Raw genomic sequence first — 20106 nt, 5'->3', positions numbered from 1 at the left:
GTTGTGAAGCATGTCTGAAATCTGCAGTTGTCATTCATTAGTCTACTCCGTAAATCTTGCTGTGGTGATGTGCCAAAGTCTGTTGTTAAGTAGTTTGATGATGGGAGGCATGTGATCTCAACATAGGATCTGATGTGAGAACTAGCGGTATGAATGAACATGGCTAGGGTCCCAACTCACATTGTGATGTCTCTTGAGTATGTCCAAGATCTATCTTTGCCGTCCTCAGGGCTGCTCGATGGGCCTAACTTGCCAGAATTGGGATACAACTTGATATTGTGAGGTTGCTAGGAAGGTACATGGCTGCTTGTTGGCCTTGTCTCTATCATTATGATGGGGCCGATTTGTAGACCCAATTTTGTGAACCATTGTATGACCCATGTATGCCAATGCCTGCCAACCCTATTTTAAGCAAGCCAGGAGGAGCTCAATGCCAATGCATGAAGTGTATCATCATTTATCTTTGTGACTCTTGGTATGTACGCGGTAGTGTGGAAGGTTGTGTTTGGTTGCAAAGCTGATGCTTCAAACTCTCATGGACAATTTGGTGTGGATCCACATAGTTACTAGGGAATGGGAGTTCCGGGATCGTCCGATGCCGGAACGTTTCGAGATGGCGGAACGTGGAAGGGGGAATGGGAACGCCACATTGTATGACACATCACCAAATCACATGGAAATATACCAAAATATGAAAACAAAATTACTTTTAACCGCCCTAAACGTTCCATTTCAGCTTTAAACTTTTTAAAACATACCAAAATCCATAAAAAACTGAAATGCACATTGATGAAGATGTTTGCAATGTGCATAATGCCATAGAGGTGCAGATGCCAGAATATTATAGATCAGAGAGCATAATAAATATGCAAATTACAAGAAAAGGAGGCCATGCCTTAGGCTTGCAAGCGTGGGCCTGAAGCCCTGAATACAAATAGGAAGAATCGACTCAAGAGTCAAGTACATGATATATAGAAAAAGAATCTCAAGTAGTCAGCCCTAAAGTTTTGAAGGTAGCATAGTGATAGAGGGCTCCCCCAGTCCTCTTGAGCTCATCATCATGGTCATCCCCATGCTTAGGAGCATCCTCTGCTACATCCTCAGAAGTGGGAATGCCAGGGAATGCAGAAGGGGGAACTCTAGGGAACTTAGGAGCATTATCAGAAGGGGGAAATGCCAGGGAACCTGGGGGAACACATTTCAAGGACGGGGAAACGTAGTCCCTTGGTGTTCTGGGAAGCGGGAATGTATTCTAAGTTTCCCTATGATTAGGGAACGGTGTTGCCCCTGTCTGAGAAGGGGAACGGCGTTCCCTAGAACTATGGTGTGGAACCTTCGGGTTACTGCAGAGAGCATTGTGACCTTTAATTCTATCTCGCCTCTTTATTGGTCCTGACTGATTTTTGGTGCCCATAAAGCAGCCTAATACATCGCTCTAACACATAGCTGCCAGTCTAACAAATGAGTAAAAGGAGTTGTTTTGTCTATGGATCTTGGAGTATGCTTGGAAGCATTGGCATTCTAACGTTGCAATGGATTTATATCTCTTAACAAGTCTATCTTATGTTAGAGAACCAAATAGAGGGTATATGCAGCGGAAGACTAACCCCAGATAAGAATATGGAGCCCAGGAACTCACACAATGGTGTATTTCAATCTCAAACTTCTTTCCTTAACGGGTACTACGCCTAGATTTGCAGGAAGTAAATTTTCAATGCACACAAGAGAGATGATGTCTAGTGTGTCACTCTCCTACTCGCTCATCCTACATAAAATCATTAATTTGTCTCTGGATCGACCCCCTTCAATCAATTAACTTAAGCTCTGCGAACCTAAAATCGATTAATCGTCGCGCTGCCTCTCCCCTCCGCACTGCCTTTCTCCCTCTCAGCGCTCTCTCTCTCCCCTCCACTCAGCCGTCTCTTTGCCTCCCTCTCCCTCAAGTCTCCCTCCCCCTCCCCGCCTCCCTCCCCCTCATATACTTGCTGAGGGCGCTGGAGGGAACCTTCTGGAAACTGACCTGCTGGAACTCTCTGGAAACGAATCCTCTCGAATCCATTAATTCACCATCAGTTTTACCTTAATTCGCTACGCACCTTTCTCAACTAATACTAATGCAAATTTTTCTCATCATGGGGAGCTACTAGCAGAGTGTTGACGAGATGTGGACCCCTGAACACACAAAAGGCTGTTCTCCTACCTCCGTGGCACTTCCAAAACACTTGGCGTATGGGCTCTCTTAGAGCTTGAGTTGGACTTGTATGCGTGCCCCGCAATCACCACTTTCGACTGATCCTCCTGGACAGCCCCTTCATAAAGCAGTGGTTGCTATGGAACCTTGGCCTCCTTGCTGCTCTGAAATGCGGGCGCAGTCTTCCTCCGTGACCCTCTTCCTTGCTGCTGTGAGGGAAGCCAATGGTGAAGACCCTTGAACTCTTTGCTTGTTGCACTCAACCTCTTCCCTTGCTGCTCCAAGTCTTCCTGGATGACACCTAGAAGCTGGCTGGAGTGCTGCCCAAAACAGCTCAACAATTGGGTGGTAAATGTAGCCTTGAAGGCTCCCTTTTATTGGCCCCAAAGGTAGCCGACCAGTCAGCCCTTATCAACCAACTCAGCCAGCCCACCACTGGGTCTGTAAAACCCGACTTGCATGCAGCACTCTGCTGCCTGCCCTGCCTGGCCACGTGGAAGACTGCCACTGGCCCAGGCCTTCCTACATGAATTCTGCCTGTTTCCAGGCCTTGTATCTGGTTCATTCTGCGCCCCCAGGTACTCTGCCTGTCTGCTGAATCTGTTCGAGCATTGCTGCACATGCTACAGCTCTGCTCTAGCCACCTGTACTGATCCGAACAGTGGCACCACATGTCAGTTCATCCCTGCAGCCTGTTCCAGTCCCAGTTGCACCTACTCCAGGTCCCTCCAGGCCTGCACAAGTGCTCCCAACAAGTCCATGTGTCGATTGTGGCATGTCCTTGCAGGTTTCCATGGGTTGCTGCTGTTCCGATTCTGTACCAGAAACTTCCAATCAGCTCCTGTTGGTCACGCCTCAGTTCTGTGCAGATTCCGTAGAGTCCAAGCAGCCAGGTACTCCACTGGATGCTGCCCACATGGCAGCCTAGTTGCTGCCCATGTGGCAGCTCTGTTTTCTGCCTTTTCTTTGATTGCTTGCTGCCCACATGGCAGCCTGTGTGCTGTCCATGAAGCAGCCTTGCCTCCACAGTTAGATCTCCCCATGTGGTAGGCTCTCCTACTGCCCACATGGCTCCTAACCTACCCTGGTCCACCTCCGCCATGCTCTCCTCAGGGCTCACGGATGGGGAGTTGACCATCTATACTCCAATATCTTGTGCACTGGTCTTCATGGAGTCAAGCTGTAAAGAGTTCATCTTGAGGTATACATCATATGAGCGTCTCTCAACTAGCTGCTTGGAGTATGTGAAGACTCCTATGTTTGACCACTATAGTACTAATGATCTTGTGTCCATCTTGCCACTATACAGGCTTGCCTCGATATATTACCACTATAGTGTTCCCTGGTATTTGTAACTCCTCCTGATTAGACGTGCTGGAGGGAACGGTGTCAAATGCTTTTCAAAAATTTACAAGCACTAGTATGCCCTTTGATTTCTCGCCTTGCCCTTGTCAATGATTGCTTTGAGGGTAAACATGTCGGCTAGCATTGAGTGATTGGAGCAGAAACCTGCCTATCGTCTGGCTTTCTGTCCTGCTATCTCTGGATTATCACTGTTGTGTTAATCTATCCTTTGCCATGACTTGGTGGATCATGGTCCTGCGGTAGTTGCTTGGATGCAAAGTTTCCCTGACTTGAGATAGGATGGAAAGGTTTTTCTAGGTACAGGAAGGAAGCTAGAGCAAATTACTTGATTAATCCCAATCATGTACAAGGTATTCTCTTTGGAGCTGAGGCTGAGAGAGAGAGAGAGAGAGAGAGAGAGAGAGAGAGAGAGAGAGAGTATATTAAAGTCTTCAGAACATCGACGGGAATATGAGACTGTGAGAATCCTGATACAAGACAAGCTGAAAGGGTGGAGCTACTAAGCGAGCATCAACACTCAAGCTACATGCTACATGCTACATAGTCATAAAGAACATCAATACAGAGTCATAGTGTAATGTCAATGTGACCCTCCACATCACCTATGTCATCATATCATCAAGTGCAAAGTAAAGCCTGCCCAATACCATGGAGGACCTAGCGACTGGTGGAACAAAGCTAGAATAAAATCAGAGATAGGGTGTTGCCAACTATCCGTGGGTGCTGTATGGCGTCATCTCCTGGCAGAGCCTTTGTGTCGGACTAAGGCTACGGTGACCCCTATCAGACGCATCCCGACCCCGAACATAGAGGGAATGTCTCCAAGTGTAATCTCCATGTGTGTCCTCTGTCAGATACATCGTGTCGCTGGCTCTGGATCCTGTCAGTGTTGGAGGCTTGCTGGGTGATCACCTGTGCTGTTTGGCTGGAAGCCTCCAACACTGACAGGATGAAGCACAGGTGGGTGATCACCTGTGCTCTGTGATCTGAGTAAGCACTCCCGGTGTCTAATTGCCTCATGGATGAAGGCAGCCAAACATCTCTGGTCTGGGAAGTCAAGGAAGTGGGAGAGGAGCCCGGAGTTATCTCTAAAGATATAATAAAAGCAGCCTCGGATCTCGTAGTATACTGGACATCTAAAGATGAAAGGCTTGTTTGACTCAATCTCTTTAAAAATGAGAGAGAGAGCGGCCCCATTTTCTTTTTGAAAACTTGATTTTTTTTGTTGGAGTGCAGATTTTGGAAACTTTGGATGCTGTCCTAGATGTGGGTGGTATCTATGATCCACAGAAGTTTCTGTTTGATCATCATCAAAGAGGGTTTGATCAAACTTTTGGGCATGGTTTCTCAACAAAGCTGAGCAGCGCAGGACTCATATACAAGGTTTATTCCTTCAATCTCTTCATGTGAAATGAGAAACTTACGATGGGTGATTTGAGCTCCAGAATCTATGCTTGATAAGAGTCATAAATCTTTGCTAAATTTTCTCTGCTGCTTTAACTAGCTCCAAATACTCTAGCAAACCTCACCTTCTTTGTGTGCTAAGGATGCTACCACTTGACATCAAGCAAAATGAGCACTTTGCATTTGATAATCTTTGTGATTAAAATCATGTAATGCTTTGTCTTTAATATTCATTTGTAAGAAGCTGAGCGATAATCAGTAAAGTGTTCACGACAATATGGCTTCTTCTTTGGCTGCAGCATTTTGGGCTTGAGATTGTCGCAAAAGAGCTGGGTTATCCACCAACTCATCTAGATGTTGAACGTGTGTACAAAGCAGTGTACAAGAGTTTTCTAGAGGTATTCCCATGATTGAAGGTTTTGTTTGAATAGAATGTCCGTATGGTCTTCATAATGCGATGTTTTTTGAAGATATGGATGATGCATGAATGGTTCTTGCATATGTATTTGTAACATGCGGGGAATAATTGTGTGGAAAACATATTGAAAAGATGAATGCCAATAGGGACAGACACAGAGATCTTCCTCATTATTCCTACTACTCTTCCATTTGGCTTATCCTATAAGGTACTATACTCACAGGCTAAGCCCATGGTCAAGTCCTGGCAGGTGGTAGATCATGAGGTAATTTAGCTGGAAACACATCCAGAAATTTAGATTAACTTGAGGCGCCCTCAATTTTCGTGCATCTAATTGACTATTTTTTAATGATTTGTCGATTTCAGATGCAAACTTAGATAAAACACACATTGTAACACTTCATACTCAAAATCTGCTAATAATTTTTCCATTTCCAGAGAATTTATGAAGTTCGGAATGGAACATCAATTCACTCTTTTCCCAAAATTACATCAACCCTCTCTAGATTCATCAACTTGAAATCTAGACTATTGGTGTACGTTTGTATCGTAATTGGTACCAAATTTGCTTGTTGATTCCATATTTGACCTCTAGCTGGCATAACAACTCCCAAATTTTGCACAAGTTTGGCATTAATGAAGTTGTGACTTCCATAATACTGATCTATGTATCCGTACAAGGTTATTAGGGCCAAAACCTCACATTTTAAAGCTACAATATTTCTTGCAAGTACTCTGATCTAGAACGAATGTAGGAATGGAAGAGATAGTATTACCTCCTTTCACTTCAGTCAAATAACACCTTTTGCTTTATTCTACGCTTGAGGACTTTGTGGTGTGGGGGGCTTTTAAATTCTTAGATTTAATGAGAATGCTTATTTCTTATTTAGTTGGAAACTCAACTTTATCTTCTATTACCACTCCAGCTAATGAATTTAAGTTTTGGGGATTGTGGCAAGGCAATTGATGCTGTGGACAATGGTGTTAATCAATATGAAACTGACAAAGTGCCAAGATATGTAAACAATACACACCTATCTGCAAGAGTTGGAAGATTAAATCCTGATTGGCTAGAGGAAAGCTCACCTGGAAATGAAGACGAGAGTTTCCACCTGGCAATGCAGCTTGCTGGTCAAGAATTTCAAGATGTAAGCCATACTCCTGGTATTGTAGCTAGTCTGATTTTGACGCCAGGAGAGTCAGTTACAATTTATGTTTTTTGTTGGTTTATGTTTTTCCATGCAAAGAGATGGACATACAAGAAAATTATTGAATTCCTTTAGAACATTTGAAATATTTGACGTGAGAGTTAATGCCTCTTAAGTGGTGTGCAGTCATTGAAATATCATGCTAAGTCATGGCTTCCAGCTCGAAAAATTGTTTCTGATTGCATCTTAAGAAGAATGGAGATTCATCCCAGCGGCCAGATCATGGTTTTGGAACAATTCTGTCCAGTGAGTCAATATTACTTAAAATGCTTCAACTAGTGTAATGAAATTCTACAATTTACTTCAGTATTCAACATAGTTACAGTATTGGAAATGTAAAGGATATGATGACTTATCAATAAATCTATGTCGGGCTGTAGTGGAAAGAACACATTTTTGAGCTGGAACAAGAGCTTGAAGTGGAACCAACTATAAAATATGTGCTGTACCAGGTATAATCTTGATGCTTCAAACATCCTTACAAGTGCTGCCAACTTTGATATGTACAAGAAATGCCTGCCTTGCAGTTCCATCCTTGGCATAGTTTTGTTTAATGATTTAAGATATTTTAAATTTGGTTTGGTTGTTCAGGTAAGCTGGGAGCTTTAACCATTTCTGTTTTTCCAAAGTCTCATATAGAGATGCAGATGTTGAAGCTTGTTATTGCGCAGGAGACAGGCCACTGGCAATAGTTGTCCTAAGACAGGATATGGAATGTTCGCTTTTCAAAGCCAGAATTTCGATGGTAAAGAGGATACATGCCATGTCTATAAGCAGCGGAGGTTGACCATCATGTGCATTTAATGAAAAGCGTCATTATTGAAGTCAACACTGACAAAAGGACTTTGAGGGATTTGTTCACACAGGAGGCGTTGGCATTGGTGCAGTCCTATGACTTTTATCAAGAATGTGTTTGCAAAATGCCTTGTCTAGAATGTGGGCATGGACATTGTCTTTTGTCTCGTGCTTATCAGGATTGGATGCATTGTGGGCAATGCGCAGATGTGAGCCCCTATATAAGCAGGACTATGTGCTGTAGATGTAGGCTAGGAAGATGGGCAGGCTATGAATATAAAGCCCATTTGGGGCTGTTTTGGTAGGTCCAACAGGGCAGTCTTGGGCTGGCAACAGCCAGCTTGTGTAGGGCCATAAGGGGACTTTCTGATCTGGGGCCAACCTGTCAGAGCTTAAGAGAAAGGCTGCCACATGGGCAGCACACAGGCTGCCACGTGGACAGCATGAAGACATCCTAGATTTGATTGTACACTTAACAACAGGCTGAATACTCAACGTGGGACTGCAAAAACATCTTGGTTGACTACAGTCAACCCTCTTGGCCTAAATCAAGTCTCCTTGATCGAAGTCACCCCTTCTTGATCGAAGTCAAGTATCTTTGACCGAAGTCAATGCTTTGTCCAATTAAAATAACTCTTTGACCATAATTAGAACTAAATGAAGAACTCTTTAATTATGATCAAATAAAGGGTCACCTTTGTAGTTTACTTGGATGTTTACAGCTTGGTAACATCCCCTCGGCTTCTAATCAGTTGACCTCAACTAAAAAGCCTCTTTGTAAATACCTAGAACTTGTGGATAATCAGACAACATGTCTTCATCCATCCACTTGGCATTCAATACTGAATAATTCTTGAACTTTACAAGGTATTTATGAAATACCTTGCCTTGTGGTCCTTGCGTACCGTATAGTACACAATCTGCTCTAGCTGAAGGATCTCCAGTGCATCCACTTCTAGTGGGTCTTCCATTACAAGTTCTGTAGGCTATGGCCCTTGATATTTCTTCAGAAGACTCACATGAAAGGCATTATGAATCTTCCAATGCTTTGGCAATTGTAATGTGACCCGGAAAGGGCCATAGTACCTGGTAGACAGCTTGGCATACTTTTTCTCTTTGCCCTTAAGTGTGTGGAGCCTGGCTTTTTCAAATTTCAAAGTACCCAATCGCCTGCCTTGAGGTCTAGTTTTCTTCTATGCTTATCTGCAGCTATCTTTTGTTTCTCATGAGACCTTTCTATTACTATCCACATGTGGCTGAATGCCGTCCGGAGGTCTTTGACATACTGATCAGATGCAAATATCTCATCTTTGGTCCTTAGGATTGGTGGCAAAATCACCTTTTCATATATGACCTCAAACGAGGCTTTGCCTGTGGAGCTGTGAATTGAATTATTTTATGCAAGCTCCATGAATGGAAGGTACTTTTCACAATCTGATTTTTGGTCAGCCACGTAGCATTTCAAAAGATCTAGCACTATTGAATTTGCTACTTCACCTTTTCATATATGACCTCAAACGAGGCTTTGCCTGTGGAGCTGTGAATTGAATTATTTTATGCAAGCTCCATGAATGGAAGGTACTTTTCACAATCTGATTTTTGGTCAGCCACGTAGCATTTCAAAAGATCTAGCACTGTTGAATTTGCTACTTCACTTTGACCATTTGTCTGGGAATGGAAACAAGAAGAAAAATTCAGATTGTCCCCATATTATCCAATGAGGCTCTCTAGAATAGGGTGGTCATTCTAGGTTCTTGGTCACTAACAATGGAGGCATATTGTGTTGCTTGAAAATTTGAGCCATGAAAACTCTAGCCATATATTGTACTTTGGACCTAGGTCACGGACTCCCACCAAGAGTCACATCAGGGTCACACCTTGTTCACACCTAGGTCACATCATGGTCACATCATGGTCACCTGAGCATGCCAAGATGGTTAGACCTTGGTTACACTTGGTCGCACCGTGTTCACATCTTGGTCACTCTAGAGCGACGAGTACATGACTTGGACATGACTTGACAGTACATGACTTGTACATGACTTGGACATGACTTGGACATGACTTGGCAGTACATGACTTGGACATGACTTGGACATGACTGGAACAGGACATGACTTGGATATGACGGGAGCAGTACATGATTGGAGGAGTACCAAACCGACCTCGACGAAACTTGGTCAAAGTTGATTAGAGTGAAGTATCGGCGCACTGGACTGTAGCATTAAGAGAGTGCATAGGTGTGCAGGCGGTACACATGTTGGTGCACATGGGAAGCAATCCAATAGTTAAGAGGTACAGGTGGTGCACCAACCCTCGCCACCAACTAGTGTCAGGTGCACATGGAATAGACAGGAGTAGACATGGAGCACTTGATTTTACTGATTCGGAACGAGATGGAGAGTTGCAGAAGCCATCAAGGACGAAGTGGCAGACAAACAGCAGAACGGCTAAGGATGCAGGAAGACAACCAATAGGAAGGAGGGAAGGAGATTTCCAACGAGGAGGAGCAGATGAAGAGAAGGTGAAGGGGGGAAAAGGGGAGAAAGGGGGCATGCGGGGGCGAAGGGCGTGAGTGAGAGAGAGAGGCTAGAGTCAAGAACTCACCTAGTGTGTATCTTCTCCTGGTGTATCAGTCATTTGGTGTAACTCTCATGAGTGTATGATTCATTCCTTCGAATGAACTATGCTTCTTCCCATCTCTGCTCGCTCCTCTAAGATCTCTTCCCATTGTGTTCTCCTCCCCTCCTCTTCCTTCACCTGGTATAACGGACCTTGTGTCATGTGGTTGGAGTTTGGTTCCGTTCATGTCAAGGGTTGGCTTTTGTGATTTTGTTCTGCTTTAGTCTTCTTCTTGCTCACATCACTCCTGCAGTTGTACCACTCGCACATCGTTGACACCATCGACCAACACTCGCCCTACGCACCATCTGTGACACCCATGGCATGTCCTGCTTGTTTCTCGCACCAGTAGCCCTAGGCCTCCAGTAGTACTTCCGGAAGTGTCAGGAACCCCTCCCCCCTTTCAGACAGTTTATGGCGATCACGGTGGGACACTGTTGGTGTTGAGTAGCACAAGTGAAGTGGTGCTCTAGGGTCCTAGAGAGAGGTCTTATGCCAAGTAGTTCTGAAACGTTTGAAGGAGCTAGTGAGAGAACTAGGAGGTACTTGAGGAGACTGGAGAAAAGACTTCCGGCAGACCAAACTCGGTACAAGAAGTATTACGTGCGACGAAAGTTTGCGAAGTCCTCAACGCGAGCACAAAGTGAGCCCATTGGAGCGGCAGCCAGAGCAAGTAACTTCATCGACACTCTCATTGACTTGGATCAAGAGAAACCTTGGTGGTCAGATCCGGACTCCGAAGAAGAAGTGCAAAGCGGAGAACAGGTGAAAGAAGAGGGTGCGAAGGACGAAGGCTCCTCAGGGGAGAGAAGAGGGTGCGAAGGACGAAGGCTCCTCAGGGACTCATCAAGGTCAAGGCAGCCCCTCTCCTCCTCTTGCAACGATGAACAACCACTTTTGCCGGAGTGACTCCCTCTGCTCCCGACTCGACCTTTGCTGGTCAAGCTGTTACCTCATTTGTTATGCATAACTCCGGGTTTCTAGCAAATCTTTCTTCCACATCTATCCCCCTCGGGGGTACTTTTGCTCCGGCCATGCCTTTACCCTGCCGTGAAGGTTTCATCTCCCTTTCCATCCACACCTGTGCTGCCTTTTCCACCACCTCCTTCCTTTCCTACTGCCTACTCATCCATGACTTCAACTTCGTCCCTCTCTTTCCCAAATGCTCTCCCATCCTCTTTAACCCCACATCTTCTATGTTCTCACTCTTTCCCTCTGCAACACCGAGGACCTCTGTGTATGCAGTACCATCCGTGTACACTTCCTCTATGGCTACATCGGTGGTGACTTCCCCATTGTGGTCCTCCGCAGTAGGTGTTGTCGGTGTGGTCTTCTCCTCTGGAGCACCCACACTCATTACGGCTCTACAAGACTCCCTCCAACTCTTGCATCTGCTTCAGCCTCTGGGGTAGGGATGGCCGTTCTCAGTCTTGTAGATAGAGTTAGACTTCTCGAGCTACTCAACAAGGTCCACATGAAGACTCAAAAGTTCAAAGGCCACCTCCATGAGAATGTGCAAGCTCATGTGAGGAAATTCCTCACAGCATGTAGAGCTAAAGGTGTGGAGAATGAGCATGCATTCCTTCACATCTTTCCCTCGTCATTGGAGGATGCCGCGGATGTCTGATACAATCAATTTCCCCCTGATCACTTCCAGACATGGACAGACCTAAAGGAGGAATTCTGACGCACTTTCAAGTTGGAAAAATTCAAGCATATGATTGTCAAGGAGTTATCCGCTGATACCATGAAGCCTGGCGAAAGTATCTCGGAGACACAAGAATGAGGGTCTTGGCCATGAAGATATCTGTGCCACCCAATGACGCCGTCATGAAGGGGTGGTTTTTGAAGGCGTTACCTTCCACCATTGCTATAAGGCTGGTTGACAAACTCCCTGAGCATGCCTCACTACAAGACTTCTTGAGGGAAGTGGTGAAGATGGAACGGTCCCAGTTAAGTTTTGCCTCAACACACACTCAGACCGCCCAACTTCCGAGAGAAGAGGGCTCACAGGCTTGGGAGCAACTCAAGAAGGAGTTAGAAGAAATCAAAGAAGGTCTGAAAGACAAAACAAGGGTGGATGGACAGTCATCCTTTGAAGCTCAGATAATAAGTGGTCTTTGGTGCACCGTCTGCAAGGGTTCCCAATATCTTCAGTCTCCGTTGCAACCGTCTCTGTCGCCTCTCCCTCTCCGGTCTCCACTCCCTCTCTCACTATACCCACATCTGCAGGACATGTTTTTGAGTCATCCCTTCTTGGGCCAGCCTCTAGAGCTTTTCAGTTTTGGAGTTTAAGGCTATGAGTCAGTTTTATTTCAGTTTTGGAGTTGTAAGGCCATGAGCCAGTTTTATTTCAGTTTTGGAGTTTAAGGCTATGAGCCAGTTTTATATCAGTTTTGGAGTTGTAACTCAGATAAATGATCACAGATGCAGTAACACTCACTCAGAAATAACTTGGACGGAGAGAGAGAGATCTTGGGTGGACGTTTGAGTGATTCATTCCCTCCTATTTTTAACATGGTATCAAAGCCCAAGTAGGAGGCTCACAGGTGTGGGAGCCTGAAGGCAGGGACCTTGCTGAAGGACGACCTTGATTCAGAAGCTCTAGGGAATCGACTTCCACGACTTTAGGATTGTGCCCTTGCGAGAAGAGGAGGGTAACTCAGGTTCAGTCAGGTGCGTTTAAAGTTTGCAGTCCAGGTTATCTGGAGATGTACTTTTGTTGCAGACCTTGCCAAAGGAAGGATGGGTTGAAACAGACCCTCAGAGCATGGTGCCTGGAAGACTCCAGGTTGTTCACTCATTATGAGAGGGACGACTGGAAGATCGTGACGGCTGGATTGCTCGAGTTGAGAGGCGGGAACGTGATTGAAGGAGGTGGTACCAAGAGGTGCTACCAAAGATGGACCTGTGTACCAGGAAGTTTGCAAGCTGAATAAAGCTTTATATGGGCTGAAACAAGCCCCACGTGCATGGTATGCCAAGATTGATGCCTTCTTGGCAAGTAAGGGGCTACAGAATAGTCCCACTGAAAGCACCCTCTACATCAACAAGGATGGGGGGGATATTTTGGTCATCATTCTTTATGTAGATGACATGCTGCTCACAGGGTCAAATGAGGAAATAATTGCAGATTTCAAAGCTGAATTTGACATGATAGATTTGGGCATGTTAAATTTCTATTTGGGGATCCACTTCATACAAGACAAGCGTGGCATTGTTATGTCTCAATCCAAGTATGTGCAAAAGTTCTTGGATAGATTCAACATGCAAGATTGTAAGCCTACAGCCACTCCCATGGAGCCAGGGCTGAAGCTTACTATGTATGATGCAGGTGAATCAGTGGATGCCACACTTTACAGCCAGGCTGTTGGATGTCTCATTTATTTGTGCAATACACGGCCCGATATTCAGTATGCAGTATCTCAGGTGAGCAGGTATGTGCACAGCCCAAAGACAACACATTGGTAGGCTGTAAAACGCATCTTCCGTTACTTGCAAGGCACAAAGTCTTATGGCTTGATGTTTCCCAAGGGGGGTGGCCTGCAAATGCATGCTTATAGTGACTCAGATTGGGCTGGAGACTATGACACTAGGCAGTCCACAAGTGGTAATTGTTTCTTTTTGGGCAAAGCTTGCATTTCTTGGCTGAGCAAGAAACAATTTACTGTGGCTACTAACTCATGTGAAGCTGAGTACAGGGCAGCTTTCACAACGACAGTTGAATGTGTTTGGCTGCATCATTTGTTTGCTGATCTTTATCTCTCATTGGAGGGTCCTTCTCCGATTCTCACTGATAGTCAGAGTGCTATAGCAGTGGCAAAGAATCCTATGTTTCATGCTCGGGCGAAGCCCATTGAGGTTCATTATCATTATGTCAGAGAGAAGTTGCATGCAGGGGAGATCAGTATGATCTATGTGTCAACACATGACAATGTTGCAGACATCTTCACCAAAGCACTTCCACGTGAGCAGTTTTAGGCATTTCACATTTCCCTGAACCTATCTCCTTTTGGTGATTGATCACTTCCTTGTACATCATCACATTGGCATTGGGGTGTTAGAATTATTGCCATAACTCTAGGCAGTGACCAATGTAATCCATAAGTGAGTTAGGGGCACTTTTCCCTCACTAGAGGTTTTTCCCCCTAACCACAGCTAGTGGGTTAGTGTGGTTTTGTCACTTAGACAAAACCACCTCCACACTACTTTGTATTTTATATTGCATCTTCTACATTTTGGCTCTCCAGCTCTTGCTCCGAGCGTATCTGCTTCTCTCTCTCTTTCTCACAAATGGGATGTGCTAAGTATAAAAGTAAGTATAGAGAGCTTCAGTGAACCAACCATGGGTCCCATGGCTAAGATGGAGAATTTGCAGAGTGTATGCACATGGGTACTATCCTCCACATGCAGGTACCCAGCAAGTCTTGGTCAGGTACCACACTAGGTTCCGGTCATGTACCACACCAAGTCTCGGTCACGTACCACACCAAGTCTCGGTCATGTACCACACCAAGTCCCGATCATGTACCATACCAAGGCACGGTCACGTACCACACCAAGACCCAATCAATAGGTCCCCATCCGAATTCGGAGCAAGGTGGAGTTGGTGGTGGAAAGAAGTTGATTAACCATGTGAATAGCAAAAGATATGGGAACTCAAGATAATTACATGTGAAAATTTTGTTGCCCATGAATGAGCTGAAATATGTAGAGAAATAAAGTATTGTCAAAAATAAAAAAATGAAAGCATCCACCTAGAATCATGCATCCAAAAGTAAAAACTAGTGGATGAACACTGTAACCTAAACAATAGTTATCCCAAAGAGGGAATCTGTGTGGTTGCCAGACGCAAAGGCAACGTTGTAGAGTCAGGAGCTCGTGTGGTTGCCTCAGACAAAGGCAAACCCGTAGATGCACGAGCTTCAAGAACTGCAGTGGACTTAGGTGCAGATGGGTGCGGCTCTATGTCTGTTTGGACATCGCTGTCCATGGTCTCCATCATTGGGTGTTCCTGTTAGTGTATTTTTCTATGTTTAGCAGCTGTTATGCACTATACTTCTTTCCATCTCTAGTCGGAACTCCAGGCCCTTTTCATTTCGTACGTCTCTCTCTTCGTTCCCCTTCACCCAGTACAACGGACCTTGTGTCATGTAGCTTAAGTTTTGTTATATCCATGTTGAAGGTTGGGTCTTGTGATTAGTCCTCTCAGCATTTTGCTCTCACCTCACTCTTGCACTCGTCTAGCACTTGCACCATGGGTGATACCCATTGTCCTTTGCTCGTTCCATGCTTTCATTGACATATCTTACATGCTCCTAGCACCAGTGGCCTTATCCCTCCGGTAACACTTCTGGATGTGGTGGGAACCCCCCTTCAGACATGCATCCTCAGGCCAAGTATTGGCTTTTGGTTGTGCAAGGTGTTCACAACACATGAACTTTGAGTTTGTTGCCTTTGTGCATTTGCTTGAAATGGATCAAAAAAACCCGAATGCCAGTTTCGGCGTGCTTGCCAAGGAGGATACGTTGGATGGCACCAACTGTTCTCTCTGGTGTTTTATGGTAAGAATTGTTTGGTTGCAACTTGCCAAAGGACTTTACTATGTCACAGGCGATGCCCTTCCTGGTCCTATTGTGCCAGGAACTTCTCGCAGCAAGGGAGGGGGATTGTGGTGGTACATGAGCAACAAGCACAAGCGCAAACACCTGCAGGTAACACTCCTGAGCAGAGGAGACGGGATACTCGTGATGCACATGCCTTATCTTTGATCTCACTTTGTGTGAATATTATACCTCATATTTGGTCTCACCTCTCCTATCAATTTCAACCTTCATTAAGGCTACTGACAAAGAGGCAAAATGGCTTCTTCGTTGATTATACCATTAACTTACTTGCATTGACTCCATATTGTTACCATTCTTTCTCTTTCATTCTAAGATTTTCGTTTTCTTTTTTGGGCAGTAAAAAGGGGGTGTATTTATTGATAACTTATAAACTGAAAATACAGTATTTACATCGACATCACTGAACAGTATTCCAAGATAAACAAAACACCGTGTATAATCCATCTAGTGTCCTTCGACAACAAAACCAGTAGTAAACCACCAATTCAACCTGTAGTAACAGTAGACCAACAATAAATTTGAAAAAGAAACAGATTTAGTTCTGATTGGGGAGGGACTTGAAGATATCCTCCAGGCGTTTTAGCTGCTTTTGAAAAGACCAGTGGGTATCCACCAAGAGGTTCTAGATGTACTTCGTATCCACAAGGTGGGTACAAGCCAGTACAACATCTTTCTTAACATTAGCAGTAATCTATTCGATATGCTCATCACAATCTTTGATTATGGTCTTCGGAGCATGAGGACATCAGGTTTGTGACACAGCATCCAAATAAACGTTATTATACACTATAGCATTCCTTTGAAGCCATATAAACCACAAGACATGACTTCTCAGGAATGACCGCTCCTCCTGCATCCTAGGTGGTTTATCTCCAAGTAGTGTCATTGAGTAACTGAAAGGCATGCACCTATGCCACTGACAAACTCCCTGCCAGGCAAGCCTCGAGAATTTACAGCTAAGGAACACATGGGGAATATCGTCCGGAGCACTAAGGCATCTTTGGTGGATGGTGGGGCCTTTTCCAATAGCTGCAGCTCTACTACCTGTCCAGACTGCTTTGTGCATTATCAACCATGAGTGCTTCTTTGGCACCGACCTGTCCCCAATTTTTTTGAACCTCTTTCCTGCTGGATCCCTCCTCCCCCACTTCCTATTAAGAGACTCCTGCATGCCATTAAGAGAGAAAAAAAATAGGAACTGGTGTCAAGCTTTTCTGCCTGTCCGAGAAGGATTTTCTGAGGTAATTATCCTGCCCCTCCCCCCATCCATGCCAGAGATTCTCTATCCCACACTTGTAGTCTATTCTTGATAAAAATCAAATCAAACGTTTTGAGATTGTATCTCCTCCTTAGATCAATATCTGCCTCCTTAGGTCAATATCTGCTAACCACCTCCATGCAGCCTTGTCCCACAGGTCAATCCCATACCCTTTTTGTTTAAGCGCAGGGCGTGCTTGAGGTCTGTCTTGCAGAGGTTGAGCCCATATTGAGTTCTTAGCAATAAAAGTCCCCGTCTTCCTAGAAAAGCCCTTCCATCGGACATGGTGTCTTTACAGTTCCCAGCCCTTCCACATTGCTTTCCATAGACCCAAACCTTTAGTTAAGTATAATTCTCCCCCAAATAATACAATTAACTGGGTCACATTTGCATCTGGCTGGTGAGTGGATTGAAAGTGCTTCCTTACAACCACCCTTTGTTTATATTTTGGATTGCCTTTAAATTCCATTTCCCCATAAAGCGAGCTGCTGACCCTTTTAGATTGACTATACCTAATCCAACTTCAGACTTGGGTGGAATATAGTTATCCCATCCCACTTTGGCAATCTTTCTGTGGTTATCATCTCCTCCCCATGCGAATACTCTGAATATTGAATTGAGTTTGTTGATTCCTGTTTTGGATGGAGACCGACAAGACAACAAGAAGATTACTGAAAATGGTTAAGGATGAGCTTCCTCCTTGCCAAGGAGGGCTGTGGCCCTTGCCATATTTGAAGTATCACCCTAACTTCCTGTAATACCTACTCCCACCTGTCTTTCATCGAACAATACCCATTGCTATTCCTAAAAGCCTGAAGGGTTTTCCCTGTGCCATCTTGCATCGCTGCTCAATCAAAACGTTAGATACGGGTCCCTTGGTGCCATAAAATCCTGTTTTGTTGTGGTTTATCCGAGAACCTGAGGCTCCACAAAACACTTATAAGAATTCCAATTTTCCCCCAACAGATCTGATGTCATTGTGAGGAGTGAGATTAGTGTCATCAGCAAATTGCTGACATACTACCTGAGAATGATCATCCACTTGTATGCCAGTGCCTCCCCACAATCTGTCTTTTCTTGAATTAACCACCCCAAAGCATTTGCTGCTATAGCACAAAGAGGGGAGGGAGGGCACCCTTGCCTAATGGAATGTTTCAGAGCAAAAGGTTCCTAGGTCAAACCATTGACTTCCACCTTTGCTCTAGCATTAGAAAGGGAGCCTCACCAAAGCTTCTAAAGAAAGGGTCCACTCCCCATTCAAAGATTTCAGTGGAACATGGGCCAAATTTTTTGATTTCTGTTCAACAATCCAAAGGATTAGGGAAATGCCCCAAGAAATGCAGCTCAGTTTGAATGACCCAAGATCAGATTTTTAGAAGGAACCAAAGTCTGTGGCATAGGCCTAAATGCTATTGGAGTCTGTTGGAAAGAAATGTACTGTTGCTTGATTTGTCTATTACATTTTTTTTGTGTTAGTATTTAGAACAAGAGACAACAGTTCTTTTAAAAAACATGTGTAATGGCAGCATATTCTTAGGGAGTGGGCTGTTTTAGAGGCTGAGTTTGATTGCCTTTCTTGAAAAGTTGTCTTATGAATTAACATATCATTGTGGTTCATGCTGTTAGCTGGATCAATTGAATTTATGCTTTTCTGTATTCCATGTCTTATTGCAGGATGATAGGAATTTGCAGTGGCGTATTCAAGCTGTTGCTGTCGCACCTGGCATGTTTGAGAGTAGAAAACCTTTGCCAGCTTCATGGAGAGGTCTAATGGACTTACAATTGAGCAAGGTGGTTGGTGCCGAAAATTGTGTGTTTGTTCACAGTAGTGGCTTTATTGGAGGAAATCTATCTTTTGAAGGTGTTTTGACTATGGGAAGAAAGGCTCTTGAATCTGAAAATGAATAAATTTATGATGAGAAATCATGGTCATGGAGTTTGAAGGCCATTCAGCTTGTCATCTTTTGTGAAGCGGATTATCTTCTCAAGTCTAAAGGCTCATCAATTGTGGATTGGTACTATTTACAATATACACATATATACATGCATGCTTACATGCCCTGCCCCCCCACCCCCCTCCCCAAACCAAACACACACACTCTTTTGTTTTGTTTTGTAAAGGAACCTTTCATTAAGAAGAACACACATTCATAGATGTCCCAAAGTGAAACAACTACTACTCATAGACTAGAAGAAAAAGACAGTCATAGCTGCTCCAGTGAAGAGCAGCTAGGACCACAAAACTAAAAGCAGTGAAAGAACGCTTATAGCTGGGCCACAGGAAGATCTCCCATGAAATGCGCGTCTTCAAGGGAGTGATGCAGGGAGGAACGGAAGAAATGATAAATATCCAAATAGGAGTGTCCATACATCCAAGAGTTACGACCATGATATAAAGACCACATAGCCCAATAATCTCTCTCTCTCTCTCTCTCTGTCTCTATCTCTCTCTCTCTCTCTCTCTTTTTTTGGTGAAAGTCGTGTTTTATATTACCAATATCAAAATATTTCATTGTAAGACAAGTAATCAAAGTAATCTATCTGACGAACACACATATAATCGTAGAAAGAATGCCTCTGTGACATCTGGAAGGAGTGAAACTTGGAAAAAGTAGAAACTCCAAAGACTATGATTTTTGTCTTTCCATAGAATCCAAAGTCCCCAGTATCGAACCCAAGTTAAAAAATGATTAAACTCATGCCTTCGTGGATAAATCTAAAAAGCCAAAAAAGCTTGCCAAAGTAGGAAATTGAGCTTGGAGATGCTGGTGTACAAAAGTAGAGTGTCACGAGTCTTAGGTAGAGCAAGGATTCCCTTGGAGCCAAACATTTATGACAAACAATAGGAGCAATATGTCTACATGCTAGGAGTTGGCCGATTGGAATAACCCCAAGTCCCTCCCTTGCTTTTTTAATCCACACATTTTTTTGGGAGTAAAAGGTGGTATATCATTAAGAGAAAATGTACATTCAAAGCTACTCTAGAGAGGAGAAACTTCTCAAAAACTAAAAATAGTGAAAGAGCTTTTATCAAGGCCTGAGGAAGATCACCCTACTCAAAAACTAAAATAGTGAAAGAAAGCTTTTAATTGGGTCGGAGGAAGATTGCCCTATTGGGCATATGCCACTCTCCCCTCCCTCCCACATAGGTTTTGTTCGTACCTGTATGGTTTTGTGTTGTAAAGGTCTATACTTGTTGTACAGTCCGTTTTTGCCCA

General features: G+C 44.2%; 1 protein-coding gene across 1 annotated transcript; it reads left to right on the top strand.

Annotated features, from left to right (window-relative positions):
- Positions 1 to 2359: 2359 nt before the first annotated feature.
- LOC147890169 (uncharacterized) lies at positions 2360 to 18918 on the top strand (the record flags this gene model as incomplete). Its single annotated transcript, XM_087390225.1, has 7 exons — positions 2360 to 2402; positions 4788 to 4939; positions 5260 to 5358; positions 6338 to 6526; positions 6713 to 6832; positions 6967 to 7038; positions 18563 to 18918. Coding segments are annotated over 7 exons (909 nt in total), but the record flags the coding sequence as incomplete, so codon positions are not given.
- Between the last annotated feature and the right edge of the window lie 1188 nt (positions 18919 to 20106).

Source organism: Dipteris shenzhenensis, chromosome 19 (genome assembly GCF_047967505.1).
Source record: "Dipteris shenzhenensis isolate YYH24624 ecotype China chromosome 19, Dip_SZ_1.0, whole genome shotgun sequence".
Classification (NCBI taxonomy): domain Eukaryota; kingdom Viridiplantae; phylum Streptophyta; class Polypodiopsida; order Gleicheniales; family Dipteridaceae; genus Dipteris; species Dipteris shenzhenensis.
Note: the sequence above shows the minus strand (reverse complement) of the source record. Positions and strands in the feature narration are given on the sequence as shown.